Consider the following 19,470-nt stretch of genomic DNA (forward strand, 5'->3'; position numbering starts at 1 on the left):
AATACAGGATGTAACTCAGTATCAGTATTTTATAAGCAATACAACATAATTACAATGTTACGTAACACTATATAGAATACATACTGTACATATAAGGTGTAAGATAAATGAGCTTCCCGCGGAGGATGAGCCTCTGTATAACGTGCACTAATTATATTAATAACCAGGTATACACCACTGACTATATTATTTACTGGCTTGCTCATCAAATGGAAATTGGAATTCCTAAGTGTTGCTAAAGACACTATATAAAGAACATGTCATACCCTACAGCAGTGGTGAAACCGCTTTCTCACGATGACATTCTGCATATTATATTCAGTGGACGCTGGTACATGTCCATGTCCCTCCTCACATAGGCCGAGTCCTGGATGATTTCAGGTTGTGCTAGAGTGGGGCAAAGCCTGGCACCTAATGTCTATATGAAGGGCGGAGGTGGCAGAACTCGCCAGTATTTATTTTAGATCAATGCCCTGAGGGGTTGGCACATTGATATTAACACTTCACAAGCTGCTATTGTCTATACGCTATATACTAAGCTTCCGGGTTTATCTGTATATAATCCCTAACCTATTGGTCTTTTCTGTTCTAAGGTCACAATAAATTGAACCCTGTTATTACATAGAGAGGGTAGGGGTACAGGAGAGCAGGGGCTGTGTTTTTCCAGGAAGCCTGGGAGACCCTGTGACAAGTGGCAGCTCCATAGCAGGTAGAATGACTGATGTGACTTAGCGACTTCTATCTACATCAGACTGGATGAGGGCAAGGAAGACATTGTTTTCTAAGTTGATATGCAGCATGCCGGGATGAACTGCAGAAATCTTGAGAAACAAGGGTCAACACTTGAGATATTGGAGCAGATTAGGTCAGGGGTATGGGAGATCTATGGCAGTCTGGACGTTCAGGTATATGAGGACAGCAGCCCGGCTGGTTGTAGTATGGTCATCACTTACTAATCCTATGTAAAGGCATTGCCTAATGTCACACTATAGTAAGCCCTCTCAGATTTCCTTGCACAGAGGACAATGGCAGCGATTCAGCCCGATACAAGGCTCACTAATAAAGTAAACAGATCTGCGCAGTGTGTACTTTGGAACAAGTGCAGATAAACCAAGACAAAGTGCAAGAAGTACTAACCTTTCCATCGTTGTCAAAAGAGTCAAAGAATATTCCAACGCCGTTCCACGAATCGGCGGCTCCGTACACATTGCCTTCAAGCCCCTGGCCGGATGTGAACCATATAGCCTGGGAGAGAAAGGGGACATGTCAGAGAGGTGATCGACAACTATGAAGCGACAGATACTGATGCTCTATTCTTAATCTACATTCAGGTTCCCCTAGAAAATAACCTTATTTGCACAAGTTAAGGAAGTTAACCCAACAAAGCAAGCAGTTTGGGATAAGTCCATTAGTATTCATGGATACCACAGAAGAAGGTCGCCCCATAGTCTATTAATAAGGGTGAAGTGATGGCTAGAGAGTACAGGAGCCCTAAGCTAAATGTTGAGGACGCCTTTGTTCAGTTTTTACGTGCAAACTTTCTAAGCAGTCTTCATTAAAGATCAGCAACAATGTTGCCGCTGTAGAGTCTGTGCAACTCCTTCACCTAGCATGATATCCTGCTGCTTGTGATATAGATCCCACAGATTCTGGCTGTGTCAGATCTCACACTTTCCCCCTCCCTTCTCTCAGTAACTTTTTTTTAATGTAGATTGGGAGCCCCATATAGGGATAACAATGTGCTTATTTTTCCCCGATCAGTATGTCTTTGTAGAACGGGAGGAAATCCACGCAAACACGGGGAGAACATACAAACTCCTTGCAGATGTTGTTCCTGGTGGGATTCAAACCCAGGACTCCAGTGCTGCAAGGCTGCAGTGCTAACCACTGAGCCACCGTGTTGCCCCGCTTGCCCCCCCTTAACAGCACGGAGAAGAAGAATATACAGGAAAGATCAGAGTGTGGAGAGGAGGAACGAATCCAAGTTACTAGGGCGTGCAGGCCAAACAGACTACAGAGAGAAAGATACACAGGATAGTTTGCAGAGGTTAAATCAAGTGTCATATAAGTATTTACATCAGAGAATTCACAACAAACTCTGCAGAGGGTGATGGGGGAAAATCACACACTTCTCAGCATTAAAGGGGTGGTCTGGGCTTAAACTATTTATGAGGGGGGGGGGGGGGAGGGTCAAAAGCCATAAAGAGCCAAAGTCATTGGAAAATCAGCTGCAGTGAAGATGCACGGCTGATATACAGGATACGTAGCTTTCTGCTTCAGGCCCTTTATAACTTACTAGCCTCTGCCCGTGACTTCGTCTGCAGGTTGTTGGCATCGATGTTCCGCCTATATTTAGCAAATTGCTCCCGTCGATGGTTTGCCTGCTCCGGCATTTCGGCAGCTGTTAAGCTGTCCTGCTGCTGGACTTGTTCCTCACGCCGTGCCTGTGATTGTTCCGGCATCTCAGCAGCTCACTGGGATGCCATATAATGAGCGTGTTCTTAGCGTTGATGATCCACATGCTGCCGGGTTTTGGCAGCTCTCAAGCTGGCCTGCTGCTGAACTTATTTCTTGTACTGTGCCTGGGATTGTTGGCATCTCAGCACCTTGCTGCAACATCATATAATGAGCGTGTTGTTGGTGTTGATGATCCGTCTGCTCCGGCAGCTGTCAAGCTGGGCTGCTGCTGAACTCTTTCCTGGCGCTGTGCCCGTGATTGTTCTGGCATCTCAGCAGATCACTGGGACGCCATATAATGAGCGGGTTGTCGGCTTGCTGATCCGCATGCTCCGGCGTTTTGGCAGCTCTCAAGCCGGACTGCCGCTGAACTTGTTTCTTGCACTGTGCCTAGGATTCTTTCAGCATCTCAGCACCTCGCTGGGACGCCATATAATGAGCATGTTGTTGACGTCGATGATCCCCCTCAGCTGCACTTGAGAAGAAGAACTCTGTGACTTCTGGCTTCCTTCATAGCTGTCGTTGTTTGCAACAAAATAGATTCCCTTTTTCCAGGCATGTTAAAAATTGGCAATTTGGATTAAAGGTGTTTGCCCATGTTTGTCAGCACTGCTTTGGGCAGATCAGATAATATGCAAAGGTGTCTACACACTGAGGGTTAGTGGTTACAATCTATCTATGTGCCAAATTTCATTCAAATCCGTTCAGCCGTTTTGCGTGATTGAGGAACAAACACACAAACTTTCACATTTATAATATTAGTAGGATAGGATAGGATATCCAGTATGTACTACTGGAGGGAAAGTCACTACTTGACTTTTTTTTTCTAGCAGGGGTTGCTGTGCAAACAGAAACTAGAACAGCTAGCACAGATCTACAGCTCCTCATATCTCAGCTTCCTAGACCCCTGTGAAGACAATGACGCCATATTACATACCAGGCCATCAGCACCGATTCTCCCACGTCCTGTTACCCGGAAAGTCACTTCCACTTCCCAGTTCTCAAAGCTCGGGGCCGACTTTGTCCAGACAGATCCTTTCTGGCTCTTCAGAGATGGCGTTATCCGAATCTGGTCCGCGCTGGGGATAGCATCTAAAAAGAAAGTCACACGGTGACTGACAACTTCTAAGTCATTTCATGAGACATCATTTTGTGGCGGAAGCAAATTTGACATCTCTAATATAGGGACTGCTGGGGGGCATTGTAATGAATACTGTGGAGGGTTTATGGTACTAGAACTAGTATGGATTATTAAAGGCAATGGCTGCCTATGAACCCCCCAACACATCAAATATTTATATAATTGATCTTGATAAGAAATTTCCAATCGTCAGCAATTGATCAGATCCTGAACACCACAGGATCAGACTACACAGGGTTTGTATGCAGTCTGTTACCACAGAGAAACACAGGTTGGGACAGGAGTCGCAGACAAAAACTATAGGAATTTTTTATTATTGCAAAGCTTTACGTAGCCTTTGGTTATGCACAAAAAAGACTAAACACCTCCGTGGTCATGTGTACGGGAAAATCGTGTCAGCGACAGCCATAAATGCTGATCAAATCCACACCTAGATTCACACTATATATGCCAGCCTAGCTCTAAGGACAGACGTCACTAGGCAAAGATGGCAAATATGGAGGACCGGACCTAACCTTAGGATAGGCCGGGGCTCAGCTTCTGCTTCACATGCCTATGATGTCACTTTATCGGTCACGTGATCGGTGTACAATTCAGTCCCATTCAAGTGAGGGCTGAGCTGCAATACCAAACACAGCCACTATACAATGTATGGCACTGTGCTTGGTTGGTAGCGAACAGGCCGCACTGCTTGCTTGAATGATGACCGGCAGGGGTGCTGGGTATCGGACCCCCACTTACCTGATTCGTAAGAACAGCTCAGGAGATCCCTTTAAGGATAAGAGGGGCAACTTATACAAAAAAAAATTCTACTGAGCATAGTGTTATGTGGGATAAATGAATTTGTGGAGCCAATAACTGGAACGCAGATGATAAAGGTTCATTGTCAGCCGTATTTAACCTGTGACTGTCCAGCTGTTCCAAAACTACAATCCTGCTGCAGAACTACAAGTCCCAGCAGGTTAGAAGATATAGCTTGGCTACAGCTGGTCAGAGCATTCCTATACGGTAGGTACAGATAGGAAATCAAAAATATAGAAAAATAACTCCAGCTCACCCAACAGCTTGTGAATAATTTCCAAATACCTCTAGCCGAGATGCACGGATACCGATGGACTCCCTCGGTCAGTGTAGACTTAGATAGTAAGAACAAAATTCCAGCATTCACGGACAAGAAGATAATATAAAATCTTTCTCTTTATTTCTTCATATAAAACAATTCATTTCATAGTCCTAGAGGTGCTGTATCGGCAGATCCAGCATATCGTTATGGATGATAGCCATCCATAAAGAGAAAGATTTTATATTATCTTCTTGTCCGTGAATGCTGGAATTTTGTTCTTACAGATAGGAAATCCATAGTCCTGGCTGGGTTTGGCTGCTATTATTTGGGGTCCCCCTGCCCAGGTTGTGAGGTCTCCTGCCCTATAGAGGAGATCGCACATAACACGGCGACATCTGTCTCTGCAGCTTTCCATCGCCACTTCCTGCTGACAAAGTTCACCCACTGACACAGTACAAATATTAGGACATGGTCACAGCTGCAGCAGCTACAAGGCCACATCAGCACAAGGCGGCTGATCAGATACCAGCGAGGGGGCCTGAAACATGACGTGTCACTCAACCAGAATACTCGGAGCGCAACGCACAACCAAAATGTGATGAGCACATACACATGTACAGGGGAAGTCCGCTAAGGAACCAAATACAACCAGAGAACTTTCCTAAAGGTTAAAGGGGAAGTCCGGGGAACTACATTTACCTTTAGGGTTAGTTCACAGGTAAATAACGTGTGGCTTATTTTGGCTCCGGAAAAAAAAAAACTTCCTAATTGGGAAGCTTTTTTTGTGAATGGACTGAAAAAAACGCGTCTTTTTACAAAAAAAAAAAAAAAAAAAAAAAAGTTGCTTATTTTTGCAAAAAAACACGCGTTTTTCGCCTCCCATTCATTTCTATTGCTTTCTTCAGGTGGAAAACACCTGAAGAAAGGTCATGTCGCTTCTTTTTCTCTGCTAGCTGTCTCCATAGACTATCATTGTATGGAGGAGGAGTATGATGTGGATTCCGCTGTCAAAATCCACCTCCGTGTCCCCGTGTAAACTAGCCCTTATGTACCCGGCAGATTCTAAATGATGGAACTGGAGGTTCGGATCCCTGGGTCAAGTGATGGGAACTAGGCCCGAACCCCAACTTGCTCCTGATCTCACCTGTGCTATGAGGGCAGGCTGACTACAGGAGGGGTGGATAGACACGGGGTAATTCCAATCATGTCCCCCAGGGGGGGGGGGATCAGAACCAGGACAGAACCCCGGGGCCCAGCGTGAAGAATCCACTGCATGTATTAAAGTAAATTTAACTCCCCAGACAACCCCTTTAATTCAGTTGCAGCGGTGCTGTCGCAGACATTTCAATGATGGAAAATTCGGAATGGGATTCTACAAACCTTGTTCAGAGGAACGGGAAATGTCTGCAACAAATCTGCTGTGTGTGACTATACGAGCCCAGTTTTCTTTGTCTTGTGAATTCCTCCCCCGCCCAATATTGTAGATACCAAATTATAGAACTTTCTGGAATATCATAGGATGGACTACAGAGGTCCATATCGTCATCAATATGTTAATAGTAGGGGCTGACACCCGACACCATTCAGGTGAGTATTACAGCCTCTTCACTGAATACCAAGCACAGCGCCGTACATATCATAGGGGCTGGGCTTGGTAATGCAGTTCAGCCTATTCACTTGAATGGGACTGAGCCCCAGCTGTACTATGTGACTGGTGAATGTGATGTCATTGGCATAAGGAAAAGCCTGCGGCCTCTTCATAGAGCTGATCGGCAGAGGTCCCAGGTGTCAGATGACTTATCCTAAGTATAGACCATAAGTTAGAAAGGAAATCTACGCCAGCTCCTACCTAGAGGAGATTTCCATTCTAGTGCCGGAACATTCAACAGATTTGCGCCCAATTCGTTCCATTTGCGATTGATTTGTTCCATTTTTGGGTTCCGTCACAGTTACATGTACAACACCGCTCCAATCCCAAAGGAGACTTCGTGACCCCCATATTCATGATCACTAGGGATCCAAGTAGTCAGATACCAACAGAAAAGCCCCCGACCCCCTAAACCCCTTTAAGTATATCAGAAAGTTGCAGAACCTGTAGGGGAATGAAACACTGCAGGCTAGTTTTAGGGTTCACACCAATTTCAATGGCCAGTACCGGCTCCCCTGTGGCTACCAGTGGGGTGCATATTAGTATTTAAGATGGCCTCTACCCCTATCTGACTGAGGTCTATGAACGTTCTTACTGTCCGGCTACTAAAGACATCAGACTGGCCCCAAATCAAGTGGCCCATCCTAGCAGCACTTTTACAGCGGACTACCCCTTTAAGAATCCGAAATTCTCGGCCAGATCATAGTGAAAGCAGAGACGTGAACCCTATATGGGCCGAGAAGAGACATCCCATATGGACCGGCCCATCAAATAATCACATCTAGACGAGAACACGGGGACCGAAACAAGCTAAGAGTGGTCAATACTGACTCTGGCTTTCACACAGCTTTCCCAGGCCTCTGAAGAGCAGGGATATGTACTGTTGCCGTATTGCTACGTTACAATGTTGATTTTTATGTGTCCGGACCATAGGAAAGAAGGGTGCCGTGTCATCTGTGCTCTGCCAATATATCAATCCGCGAGCTGTAATAACATTGGTGAAGTCACCCAGCTTTCCCTGGGCCCCAAATGGCTAGATTATATGTAGATGCAGGAGCAACATGACGTATCACTGCATAGATATAAAGATTTGTTGTTCCACACTTTAGGAAAGTTGGGTGACAGCCCAGCACTGAGCTATAACAGGAGTGGTGGACTGTGACTTCACTTTTTCCAGCCCCTGAATGCCCCTGTTGCTTTGGACTATAGGAAAGCTGGATGCCAACCCATCTATGACCTGTAATAACAGTGTTGGCTATGACTCAACTTTCCTAGGCCCAGAATAACAAGATTACAGGTTTGACACAGGCTTAGTGAATGTATTGTTTATTTATTGTTACAGACCATAGGAAAGCTGGGTGACAATCTGTCTATGAGCTAAAACAGCTGTGACCCAACTTTCCCAGGCCCATGAATAACAAGATTATACAGTAATGCAGAAGTAGGGACTGTACTGCTACATAACTGGACTGTAGGAAAGCTGGGTGACAATGTGTCTATGAGCTATAATAGCAGTGCTGAGTTGTGACACAACTTTCCCAGGATACTGAATGACAAGCTAATACACTGACACAGGCTTAGCTTATGCATTGCTGCATTACTATGTAGACTTACTGTTCCAGACTATAGGAAAGCTGGGTGACAATGTGTCTATGAGCTATAATGGCAGTGCTGAGCTGTGACACAACTTTCCCAGGCTACTGAATGACAAGCTAATACACTGACACAGGCTTAGTGAATGTATTGTTTATTTATTGTTACAGACCATAGGAAAGCTGAGTGACAATCTGTCTATGAGCTATAACAGCTGTGACCCAACTTTCCCAGGCCCGTGAATAACAAGATTATACAGTAATGCAGAAGTAGGGACTGTACTGCTACATAACTATACTGTAGGAAAGCTGGGTGACATCTGTCTATGAGCTATAACAGCAGTGTTCAGCTGTGACACAACTTTCCCAGGCTACTGAATGACAAGCCAATACACTGACACAGGCTTAGCTTATGCATTGCAGCATTACTATGTAGATTTACTGTTCCAGACTATAGGAAAGCTGGGTGACAATCTGTCTATGAGCAATAATGGCAGTGCTGAGCTGCAACACAACTTTCCCAGGCTACTGAATGACAAGCTAATACACTGACACAGGCTTAGCTGATGTATTGCTGCATTACTATGTAGAATTACTGTTCCAGACTTAGGAAAGCTGGGTGACAATGTGTCTAATGAGCAGTGTTGGGTTGTCACCCAGCTTTCCCAGATCCGGATAGAACTGCATACACTTACTATAGACTTTAACCATTGACAGGCTGTAAGTGGAGAGAGAGAGAGTTGGAAAACAAGTCCTGCCACGTGACCTGAAGAATGAACCAAAATATTCGCCCCCCTAGGGCATCCCTGCTGATACTTACTGCCAGTGTGGACCCAGAATGGGACTGTACCATCCGCCTGCACCAGGTAGGGACCCTTGAAGCTGTACTTATACTCGAACCGGCGATGAGGAGCCGTCTGTCCCGCCTGCTCCCCCTCAGCCCCGGCACGGCTCAGCCATGAGAGGATTAGTAACGAGCAGAGCCCGGTGAGAGCCCGGAGATGCTGTCGCTGAATGGACATCGCCATCTTGGATAATGCTGACGTAGCTGCGGCCGGGGAGAAGCAGCAGAGCCAACAGGGCGCTTTCCGATTGGCCGGCGTCTGGACCGGTGGGCGGAGTCAAGAGCGTTGTCTGGCCGCTCTCATGGTGACGCCACGCCGCGAGGTGTAGTGTGGTCCTCCACACCTAGAGGTCGCTATACAATTTCAAAGACGACTGTGCGCTCACTACATTGGAGGCAGGAGCGTCTTAAAGGGACAGTACACGCTGTTGTTCTCTGTTGTCAGCCTTTTAGTGTAAAGTATAAAAAGAAGACAAAACAAGATAAAGAAGTAGTGACACTTATTAGACTTGGCCTGTTGTGTCTATCCATGAAAGGGAGTCTGTCAGCATAAATAGCCTACTAATATTCTACTAATATTCTAAATGGGAAAGTTTGGATGTTTGTTCCTCAGTCACACAAAAAGGGCAGAACGGATTAGAATGAAATGTGCACATAGATAGATTGTAATCTCAATTCATATCCCGGTAAAGGACATGGCTTCACTACTGTTATGAATTTATGTTCACATACTATGTTACACTGCCTGTGTAGCAGTTTATCTCAGGTCCCAGGTCTGTTATTTCTCTGTGTAAACACTCGGCTAACCCTCAGGGATTCTGTACATGTATTTGCATATTATCTGATCTGCTCCAGGCAGTGCTGACACACTGGATGGGAAATCACCTTTAATCCAAATTGGTAGTTTGTAGTTTTAAACATGCCGGGAAAAAGAAAATCTAATTTGTTGCAAAATTCTATGAACGTAGACAGAAGTCACGGAGTTCTCCTCAAGCGGAGCTGAAGGGGGATCATGGGCGCCAACAACACGCTCATTATATGGCTTCCCAGCGAGCTGCTGAGATACTGGAACAATCACAGGCACAGCGCGAGGAATGAGTTCAGCGGCAAACCAGCTTAACAGCTGCCAAAACTCTGGATCATCAATGCCAACAACACACTCATTATATGGCGTCCCAGCGAGCTACTGAGATGCCAGAACAATCACAGGCATTGCGTGAGGAACAAGTTCAGCAGCAGGACACTTTAAGAGCTGCTGAAATGCCAGAGCTGGCAAACCACCGACGGCAGCAATTTGCTGAATATAGGCGGATCAGCAACGCCAAGAACACACAGACGAAGTCACGGGCAGAGGCTAGTCTAATATAAAGACATACTGGGAGATTTATTAAGAGCGGTGTTTTATATACAGGGGTGACGGCCAACCTCTCTATGCAGATATACCTTCCAACTTTCAAAGGACTGAAAGAGGGACAGAATGGGGCATGCAATGGTGAATTTATCCCACACACTTATACTCTGACTCTTCCCATTTTCCATCCATTTCTCTTTGTTCCCCCACACAGTATAATGCCCCTACAGTCACCCTGACATGGTATGCCCCAACGTTATAATGTTCTCCTACAGCTGCCCCAACGTTATAATGTTCTCCTCCAGTTGCCCCTACAGTATAATGCCCCCTCCAGTTGCCCCCACTGTTTAATATCTCCTTCCAGATGCCCCCATAGTATTATGTACTGGTGTCCTACAGTATCAAACAATCATAAAACAAAGCTCACACTCACCTTGACCTGTTCCCTGCCATTCTTCTCTTCCATCTTTGGTCCTGAATGGTAAACCATTGCAAGTCAACAGATCTGTGTCCTCTGGGCTTACCTCCCATTGACCAGGACAGTGGGACAGCATCAGGAATCCAGGACTCTCCCACTGAATCCGGGATGGTTGGAATGTAATACTTGCCAAGATTTATATCGGTATTCTGGGAAAATGAGGCAAAGCAATCCATGCCACTTAAGAACATCTCTTTGCCCTTTTTTGTGTATCATCCTGCTCCCTTTGGGCACTAAATGTGCTGGTCACGGCCTCTTTTCGGCATAACCGACACATAAAGTGCCCAAGTCGCATATAAAATCTGTGAGATCACCCCTTTTTACCCGGCAGGTCCTACCAGGAGAGTTGGGTGGGTGCCTGCTGTCTCATATACAGTGCAGGACAGATTAGCATCCTCTAGTCTAGCCATGTTCACACATTCCCTTTTTCTGCCCGTTTATTAAATCTGGAGTTTCCTTCACTAGGCTTTTCCATCTCCCCACCGGCTGAAGATAAATCTGAATTATTAAGACACTCCGACTTCTGGCACACCACGGGAGGTACCATGCACCAGTAGTGGAATCTACGCCAGTCAGACCATAGGTATAATTCACACTGGTTTTCTGGTGTGAGTTAGGCCTTGTTCACATCAGCATTTGCATTCTGTCCGGGGGAGTCCGCATAAGGATCCCCCCGAACGGAATACCGACTGCAACTGCAAGCGGTGTGCAGTGAAAGCACACGGACCCCATAGACTATAATGGGGTCCATGTGATTGCTGCCAGATCTCCGCAGGGATCATGTGGATAGGAAAGTACTTCACAATCTACTTTCCTATCTGCATGATTCGTGCGGGCAGCGCACGGACCCCATTATAGTCTATGGGGTCCATGTGCTTTCACTGCACACCGCTTGCAGTTGTGTTCAGTATTCCTTTCTGGGGGTCCCCATCCGGACTCCCTGAATGGAATACTGAGCGTAGATGTGAACGAAGGGTAAGGCTGAGGCCACACAGCGACGGGTATTGTTTGTTTAAAAATCATGTTAAAATCGCATAACTTTAATGCAATGCAATATCGCACAATGCCATGCTGCAACGATTTCCCTGCAACGTGCACCTGTGATTGTTTTTTTTTTTAAACACTTAAAAATTTGTATTTAACTATCTACACCTGCAAAATACTGACACCTTAGGGGAGTCAACAGGAAAATCGATATCAGACTAATGACAGTACAGTACAGTAGGGCGGTTTCTACACTTTCCCAAAATCCCTGTTATATTCTGCATTGCAACTTCATTGTCATGAAAATTAAAACATTTTTTCCTTCACAAACTCGATGAAAAGGCCTTTAGGGGCGTTTCTTGCCCCACTGAGTCCAATAGTTTTTCCAGCTTTGGATCCAGCGCTGTTGGGGTTAATGTTTGCAGTTACAGCCGTGTGATCAGTCAGCAGGTGTATATACTTAGGGTTAGTATATAAGGATCTATCCCTTTGCCTTGTTTGTTATATGTTTTTAGATGGTGATATAGAGTTGGGCATCCACCTTTGGGTTCTCTTGGCTGGCACCTGCTGGTTTTGTATCATTCTTCTGAAGTCATCTATATATTTTAGAAGGGTGAGTGGGTAACTTATATTTCTTTTTTTCTCCCTCTTATGACACTAGGTGGGTTCTGACTAGGTTTATTACAAATGACTGAGCCCTGTTCAGCGTAAAAATATCCTGTGTATGGGCCTTATTTCCCTGCCTGAATTGGGGTTTCTGTTTTTTGGGTCTGCTTGGGGATTAAAAAAAGGGAACCTAATGTGCCTAAAAAAAAAAAAAAAAACAGGGGTGGGGGTGTATGAAAGATGGGTCTGCCCCCTCCCTGGATGTAGCACTGCTTTTGTCAGCTGCACTACTAGGACCCAGAACACTAACTTCCAGCTTGGCATGATGTAACAGGTGGTGCAGCATGGGAAGGATTTATGGGCTCTCTATGCAAGTCAATGATTGGGAATGACCACTTATCGGAGTGTTGCAAATTGAAACGGGCCATTTGTTATCCTATACCCTCTAAGAACAGTTTGTATGTTAATGCTGAGCAAGACTTTTCCTTTTGCCTGTGCCGTTATAGTGCTGAGCGTTAACTATACACTTGTGTGATGTAATAGTACAGTGCAGAGTGGAAGGGGTTAAGCAAGCATAAAGATAATTAACAGCACACAACTGCGTATACATGGGTGTAATATATTCAAAGTATAAGTTTATTTTTCTCAAATCTCCTCCAACTACAGACTAATCTTGAAAGATGCCTCCGATACTGGACATGCAGGGTAAGTGTAATAAGATGTGTATACCTCTGTTTTTTTTTCCATGAAAAGTTGAGACTTGTGCAGGGTTTTGTTACAGTATCTGTCTTATAGCTTACGAAAGCACCACAGTATCTTCAAACAGCTGATCAGCAGGGGCCCTTGGTGTTGAACTCCCTCTGATCTTAGACTGTTAGCACCCTGCAGATCAGCTCCAATGAATGTTTACATGCCCAGGCTGCACTGCTCACTCACTGTATAACTGCAGTTGTGGGTACTAAAGCTGTAGCCCTTTCAAGTATATAAGATGCTAAATGGCACCCATAATGTTGCTATCAAGGATACAATGTAGGGAAGGGCTGAATGACAAGGTTCACTGGGGCCCACAAGACTTTAGCTACCCTACTATCTAGTGCTCTGTTCCTTGCACTGTCCCCATTCCCTAAATCTATTTCCCCTTTTCCTTCTGGTTGGCACTTCTAAGGACAGTATAAGTCACAGGCTTGCCCCATCCTACTGCATGTGGCAAAAAATCTCAACTCCATCCTCCCGACACTCCTTCTCCAATGAAAATTTCCTTTTTTACATTAAAGGATAAGTTGGAGATCTTAACTTCTAGATCTTTGATTTTGTTCCAGGTGAAGAGCCGCTTGTAGCGGTAGAAAACCCTGAAGGTGATGATAGGGATTTGACAAACACTCCACTCAATAATGTCACCGTTCTAGAAGAAGGATCGTCTGCCATGGACTTCCTCAAGGAGAAGGCATATGAAAGCTTTGGACTAGTAAGTTGCTGATGTGCGCTCCAAATTCCTGCCCTCCACTTGTCAATGCTTAGACTTGTTGTTGGCCATGGTGGTCTGAACGACATGGGAAAGGAACTGAAGACTGTATGTCTTGGGACCTGAAGAGACAATCAATTTCTGGTTGGGGTGAGATGTCTTGGACATAAGATCACCAAATACACCCCATATATTGCTGCAGTGCTTGCTGACTGTTCTAACATCTGATCTATCCTCTAGTCCTGAACATGTAACTCCTGGGACCTAGCGTCCAAAATGAGACCTTGAGGTTGACCCAAAGGCACATGTCTGTTCCCATCTTGAGGTTGATGAACCTCTCCAGCTTGCAAAATGCCCACTCTCTACACTAGGCCCAAAACATGGACCATGTGCAAGATTGTCCTCATTTAGATAAATTCATACCATGCAATGTCATTGTCTACCTCAGTAATGACCGATCTGGTTTTTCAACAGGGTGAGCAGAACGCCTTCTATGTTGCTGACCTAGGTGATGTGGTGGACAAGTACAATCGCTTCCTCAGGGAATTGCCCCGGGTCAAACCCTTCTATGCTGTGAAATGCAATGACAGTAAAGAGGTTCTTCAGCTACTTGCAATCCTTGGTAGTGGATTTGACTGTGCCAGCAAGGTAATTTGAATCCTGGTCCCTAGGACATCATTCTGTTTCCCTGAAACTCCTTCATAGACCTATGGGTGGCATGTTGGGACAACTGAGCTCTGTGATCATGGTCCCATCACCACCTATATGGCAATTAAAGAGGTTGTCCAGAATTAAACAAACCCCTCAAGACATGCAAAGAAACTTGCCTGTCCCTGTAATATACAGTGTAGGGAGCAGTACATTATGTAGGGGCAAAACCACCTATGGCGCACCATCTCTGCTACCTACACCCTCATTCACAAACGTATTTTCATCTATGGCTGGAGTTGTCACTCACTTTACTTTGTCTTCAGGCAGAGATGGACCTGGTGCTGAGTTTAGGAGTACCAGCAGATGATATTGTCTACGGGAACACTTGCAAGCAACCGTCTTTCGTTCGTCATGCGGCCAAGTGTGGAATAACCAAAATGACCTATGACTGTGAGAGTGAGCTGTTCAAAATGGCAGAAGAATACCCAGAGGCCGAGTAAGTGGTCCACAGCCTAGATGTTATAGGGCTTTCCTTACACCATGGTTCAGCGGCCAGCACAGGAGGACCGTTTACTGATGTCTACTTAACGTGGTCATATTAGACTAATGGACAATCCCATCAAATTTAGCAGGTTGAGCTGACCACTAGATGGGTCTCCTGACTCCCTCAGGACAGATGGGACTATAAGGAGTGGGCTTTTGGGCATTTGATACTGTACTAATGAAAATGGTCATATTGGGAGAAAATGTCTAAGTCTATCCATATTAGACCTGGTCACTGCTACTCATGGGGTTCTACAGGGGGCAAAGGGGTCACTGGGACCATTGCATGTGCTCCCCAACCACCAAAACTGGCAATGGCCAGACCACCACTAATCTAAAACTTATCCTCTATCCTATTGACTGGAGACTTGCTTTCATGGGAAAACTCCTTCAACATATGTAAATGTTCAGCTCAGACACTTACAAAGAGTTAACTTGGTATATTAGACTAAGACTAATATATATTTGGTTTTTCCTATAACCTCCAATGCAGGCTGATCCTCAGAATTGTTGCTAATGACTCTGGATCATCGAATGTCCCCAGCAAGAAATTTGGTGCCCCTTTACAAAAGTGTGAAGCTCTCCTGAAGCTGGCAAACATCCTGAATTTATCAGTAATTGGAGTCAGGTAATATTCTATGTACCCTATTAGGACTCCCATTATAAATGCCATACACATCTACTCCTTCAGTAACAATCCAGTCTACTGAAGGCCAGAAGTTGAGGTCTACAGAAGAAAAATAAGTCTTGCTGATCTGTAATTGTCTATGTAACTTCTATATCCAACTTCTGCTGCAGTTTCCATGTTGGAACACTATCCAGGAGGCCACAAACTTTTAGCCAGGCCATTGCTGATGCCAGACACGTATTTGACCTTGGAAGGGAACTTGGTCATGCGATGAGACTCTTAGACATCGGTGGAGGTTTTCCTGGAGACTACTTCACACCAGTATTTGAAGAGGTAAGCCAACCAGATGGTCCAACAATGCTGTGTATGTGGTATAAGAATCCAATAAAAAAAACACTAAATGGGTGTAACACAACAATTTTAGGAGTATCAACCAGTTATCCAAAGCATAAGGTCTAGATGGTCAAATTTTACCAGATTCATTCTGAAAAATATTTGAGGTTTGGCCCTCAAGCTCATTTTATACCCAGCTTGTTCGAATGGAGCCAAAAGTGCTATTATCTGAGACCCCAAAACTTAATCATATTTCATGTTCAGGTGAACCCAAAACTTCTGTAAACTTAAGATCAAATCTTGTTCTAAAGTCTCCAATCCCTAGTAGAGACTTGTGACTCCAATGTTTAGGAAGACTAGGGCAGTTCTGTTTGCAGTATCAATCCTAATGTTCTCACTACCTTCAGTTTCTACCAGTATTGGAACTTCTCTAGCTTTTCGTTCCTGAACAAAACTGGTCTGTCTGCTCCAGGAGGGATGGTATGGGAGCTAGAGAAACTCCAACTGCAGTGGAGTCACCAGTTGAAGGATACAAGGAGCTGGAGGTGGTGGGGTGCTAAGGCACTTCCTCTGGCATTAATTTACTCCACTTTTCCTACTAAACGTAGGCCTTCTTGGTCAAACAACTCTGGTCTATACACCTTGCCCTAAGGTGTAATTCACCTGGACTGAAGACCTCAAGATCTAATGAACTTTCTGGAGCCTTTACCCCCCAAGTCCAGTTGATAGGCCTGGGTGAATCAACAAGGTCCCAGAAGTTGCCAAAAAGGTGGTTGGAGTTCATATTCCAGTTTTCCATGTAACTTGGGATATACACTAAACACCAATGGTGTCCAACAAATATCTAACTGGGTTTCTGAGCCTTACACATGTTCACAGGTCTGTCATTAAATCCCAGATCTCCTCTTTTTAGTTTGCTACCATTAATGATGCTTTGGATCGGTATTTTCCCGACGCTGAAGGAGTGAAGATTATCTCAGAGCCTGGGAGATATTTTGTAACCTCGGCTTTTACAGCAGCTCTTAATGTCATCGGCAAAAAAGAGGAGTTTGTGGCAGGTCAGTAGATCAAGATACGATGAGGTATAGACTGACTCATGTACTATGTTGAATCATACACCCTACATAGTACAAGGACATCCATTCTGATCACTGCTCTTATGTACTGGCCTAGATGGGAAACTGGACAGGAAACTCTCCTATTATCTGAATGATGGATTATTTGGAACATTTTGGCCTTTTGAACCAAGACCTACAAAGCTGAAGCTTCTGAAGGTAAGACCTCTTATAACTAACAATGATGTATCTAGAACCAAATATGGGCTTGGACATTCTTAATTGACTACGTGTATCTTGGATTTTTTTTCTTATAGGACTTCCACCATTCACAAAAACTCTTTCCCAGTAGACTTTGGGGACCCTGCTGCGTAGACCAAGACCTTATTTTGGAAGAGGTCAGTCTTCCCGATCTGGAAATAGGGGACTGGATAATCTTCCTGAACATGGGAGCCTACAGCATATCGAAGCCATCCACATTCAATGGATTCCTTCCACCAACCGTCTACTATACAATGAGTCAAAAACAATTCGAGAGAATTCGTAAAATGCAAAGTTTGGCCAAAGAATAGTCATTGTCCAACAGATATTACTGTTACTTGACTAGTGCCATCAAAATGGTCACTAACTAATGAACCCAAAATACATCCTGGATATTCCCATACACTGCATAAAGGACAGAACCACCTGCTTCTTGGGCTGAGTTCATATTGTAAAAACTGAAATTTTTTTGGTTCATCTATAACACTTTGGTGCCTTTACACTATTAGTGGCTTGTTTAGAAAGGCACTTGCTGTACATTGTAGTAAAGGGAGCTTTCCTAATGGTGGTGCTATTTGTGAGTTATATGCTCTCTTGGTCCTCTACTGTGTCATGTGACCAGCAATCCAGACCCCAACTAATAAACCATCGTGGGCAGGAAGTCATCTACTCCTATGATGACTTCTCTGGGAGTCTGACTTACTGTCCACACAAGGCGCTGTCAGTGGCAGCAAGTGGTCACCAACTGAGGACCAAAAGAGCATATAACTTGCACATACAGCCACATTTTAAGGTTACCTCTACTACGATTTACATCTGCCTTTCATATCGGCTAGAGAATACATCTATGGGCATTCTACTCTAAAATTGAATTTCTGTACAGATCCTGCTTTTTGCATATCTTGGACTTGCTTTCTATGTTTTTGACTGTTCTATTCCCTGGACTTGCTATTGTCACAGATGGATTTCTAATCTCTTTAAATATTACATTTGAAAACAAAACATTCCTTGTAGACTTTTAAACTTGAAGCCTTCATGTATTCATAGTGTTATACCCTGACATGAATCTTAATTTTAAACTTTTTTTCTTTTTAATAAATTTGAGTCCAAATGGTAAAATTGATATAGCTGATTCTGGTTATCATACAAAGACTACCTTGCATTGCTTGCTGACCATCTTAATACTCTAGGCCCAGTGAAAAGCTTTCATAAGTGGGGGGATGGGGGTGCAGCAGCATGTAAACATGCCTGACCTGCACCCCCTATAATTTTTTTATTTATATAGCGCCAACATATTCTGCAGCGCTGTACAATTTGTAGGGTTCAGATACATGACAAAGAACGTCATTTCACACAATGGGACTAAGGGCCCTGCTCGCAAGAACTTACAATCTATGAGGTAGAGGGGGTGACACAAGAGGTAGCAGGGGCGATATTGCTTATGCAGAGGCCAGACCCTCTTGTAGTAGAGGTGACTGTCATTACATAAACATAAGCCTTTATGAGCCGTCGACAGTCGTGTCCTTTAACATGTGGATGGAGCTTGGACCTATAAAGTTATCCTGAGATGACATATCATGTGGGAGCGGGGACAGAGGAGGGTTAAGGGTTTACGTTAAGAATTGTGATAGGCCTGTCTGAAAAGATGTGTCTTTAGTTTGCACTTGAAACTGTAGAAATTGGGAGTTAATCTGATTGTCCGGGGTAGAGCATTCCAGAGAAGTGGTGCAGCTCGGGAGAAGTCTTGTATACGAGCGTGGGAGGTTCTGATAATAGAGGATGCAAGTGTTAGGTCATTGAGTGAGCGGAGAGCACGGGTTGGGCGGTAGACAGAGATGAGGGAGGGATTATGTAGGGAGGTGCAGCATTATGAAGAGCTTTGTGGAGGAGGGGGATAACTTTATATTTTCTATAATGAATAGGTAGCGACTGGCGCAAACCCGAGGCATCGCTGTAGCGTCTAGCCTGATAGATGAGCCTGGCCGCTGCATTCAGAATAGATTGTAGAGGGGAGAGTTTAGTGAGGGGAAGACCGATTAGTAAGGAGTTACAGTAGTCAAGGCGAGAATGAATCAGAGAGACAATAAGTGTCTTTAGTGTATCTCTGGTGTGGAAAGGACGTATTCTGGAGATGTTTTTGAGGTGACATGAACGTGCGAGTGATTCAATATGAGGGGTGAAGGAAAGGTCTGCGTCAAACATAACCTCGAGGCAGCGGGCCTGCTGCCTAGGAGTTATAGTAAGGCCTGAGACTACAATGGATATATCGGGGACAGATCTATTAGATGGTGCAAACAGTAGTAGTTCAGTCTTAAAGAGATTTAGTTTCAGAGTGAGGACATATTAGAGACAGCAGAGACAGTTGCTGGTGTT

At 44.6% G+C, this 19,470-nt stretch overlaps 2 protein-coding genes across 2 annotated transcripts in view; one reads left to right on the forward strand and one right to left on the reverse strand.

Moving 5' to 3' along the window:
- LMAN1 (lectin, mannose binding 1) overlaps nt 1-8,944 on the reverse strand; it is a 28,102-nt gene extending 19,158 nt beyond the window's left edge. The window contains exons 1-3 of the mRNA XM_075268754.1: nt 8,722-8,944; nt 3,395-3,549; nt 1,138-1,245 (exon numbers count right to left, since the gene is read on the reverse strand). Coding sequence (XP_075124855.1) covers nt 1,138-1,245; nt 3,395-3,549; nt 8,722-8,929 — 471 coding nt within the window. The 5' untranslated portion in view covers nt 8,930-8,944. The remainder of the gene's footprint in view (nt 1-1,137; nt 1,246-3,394; nt 3,550-8,721) is intronic.
- A 1,630-nt stretch (nt 8,945-10,574) lies between these two features.
- On the forward strand, nt 10,575-17,408 carry LOC142189553 (ornithine decarboxylase 1-like). The gene is made up of 11 exons (XM_075262165.1): nt 10,575-10,685; nt 10,906-10,924; nt 11,040-11,114; nt 13,484-13,629; nt 14,101-14,274; nt 14,601-14,773; nt 15,314-15,448; nt 15,619-15,781; nt 16,695-16,839; nt 16,955-17,055; nt 17,154-17,408. The coding sequence occupies exons 1-11, from the start codon at nt 10,575-10,577 to the stop codon at nt 17,406-17,408; spliced, it is 1,497 nt and encodes a 498-aa protein (XP_075118266.1).
- Nucleotides 17,409-19,470: the final 2,062 nt, after the last annotated feature.

This window comes from Leptodactylus fuscus, chromosome 1 (assembly GCF_031893055.1).
Source record: "Leptodactylus fuscus isolate aLepFus1 chromosome 1, aLepFus1.hap2, whole genome shotgun sequence".
NCBI lineage: Eukaryota > Metazoa > Chordata > Amphibia > Anura > Leptodactylidae > Leptodactylus > Leptodactylus fuscus.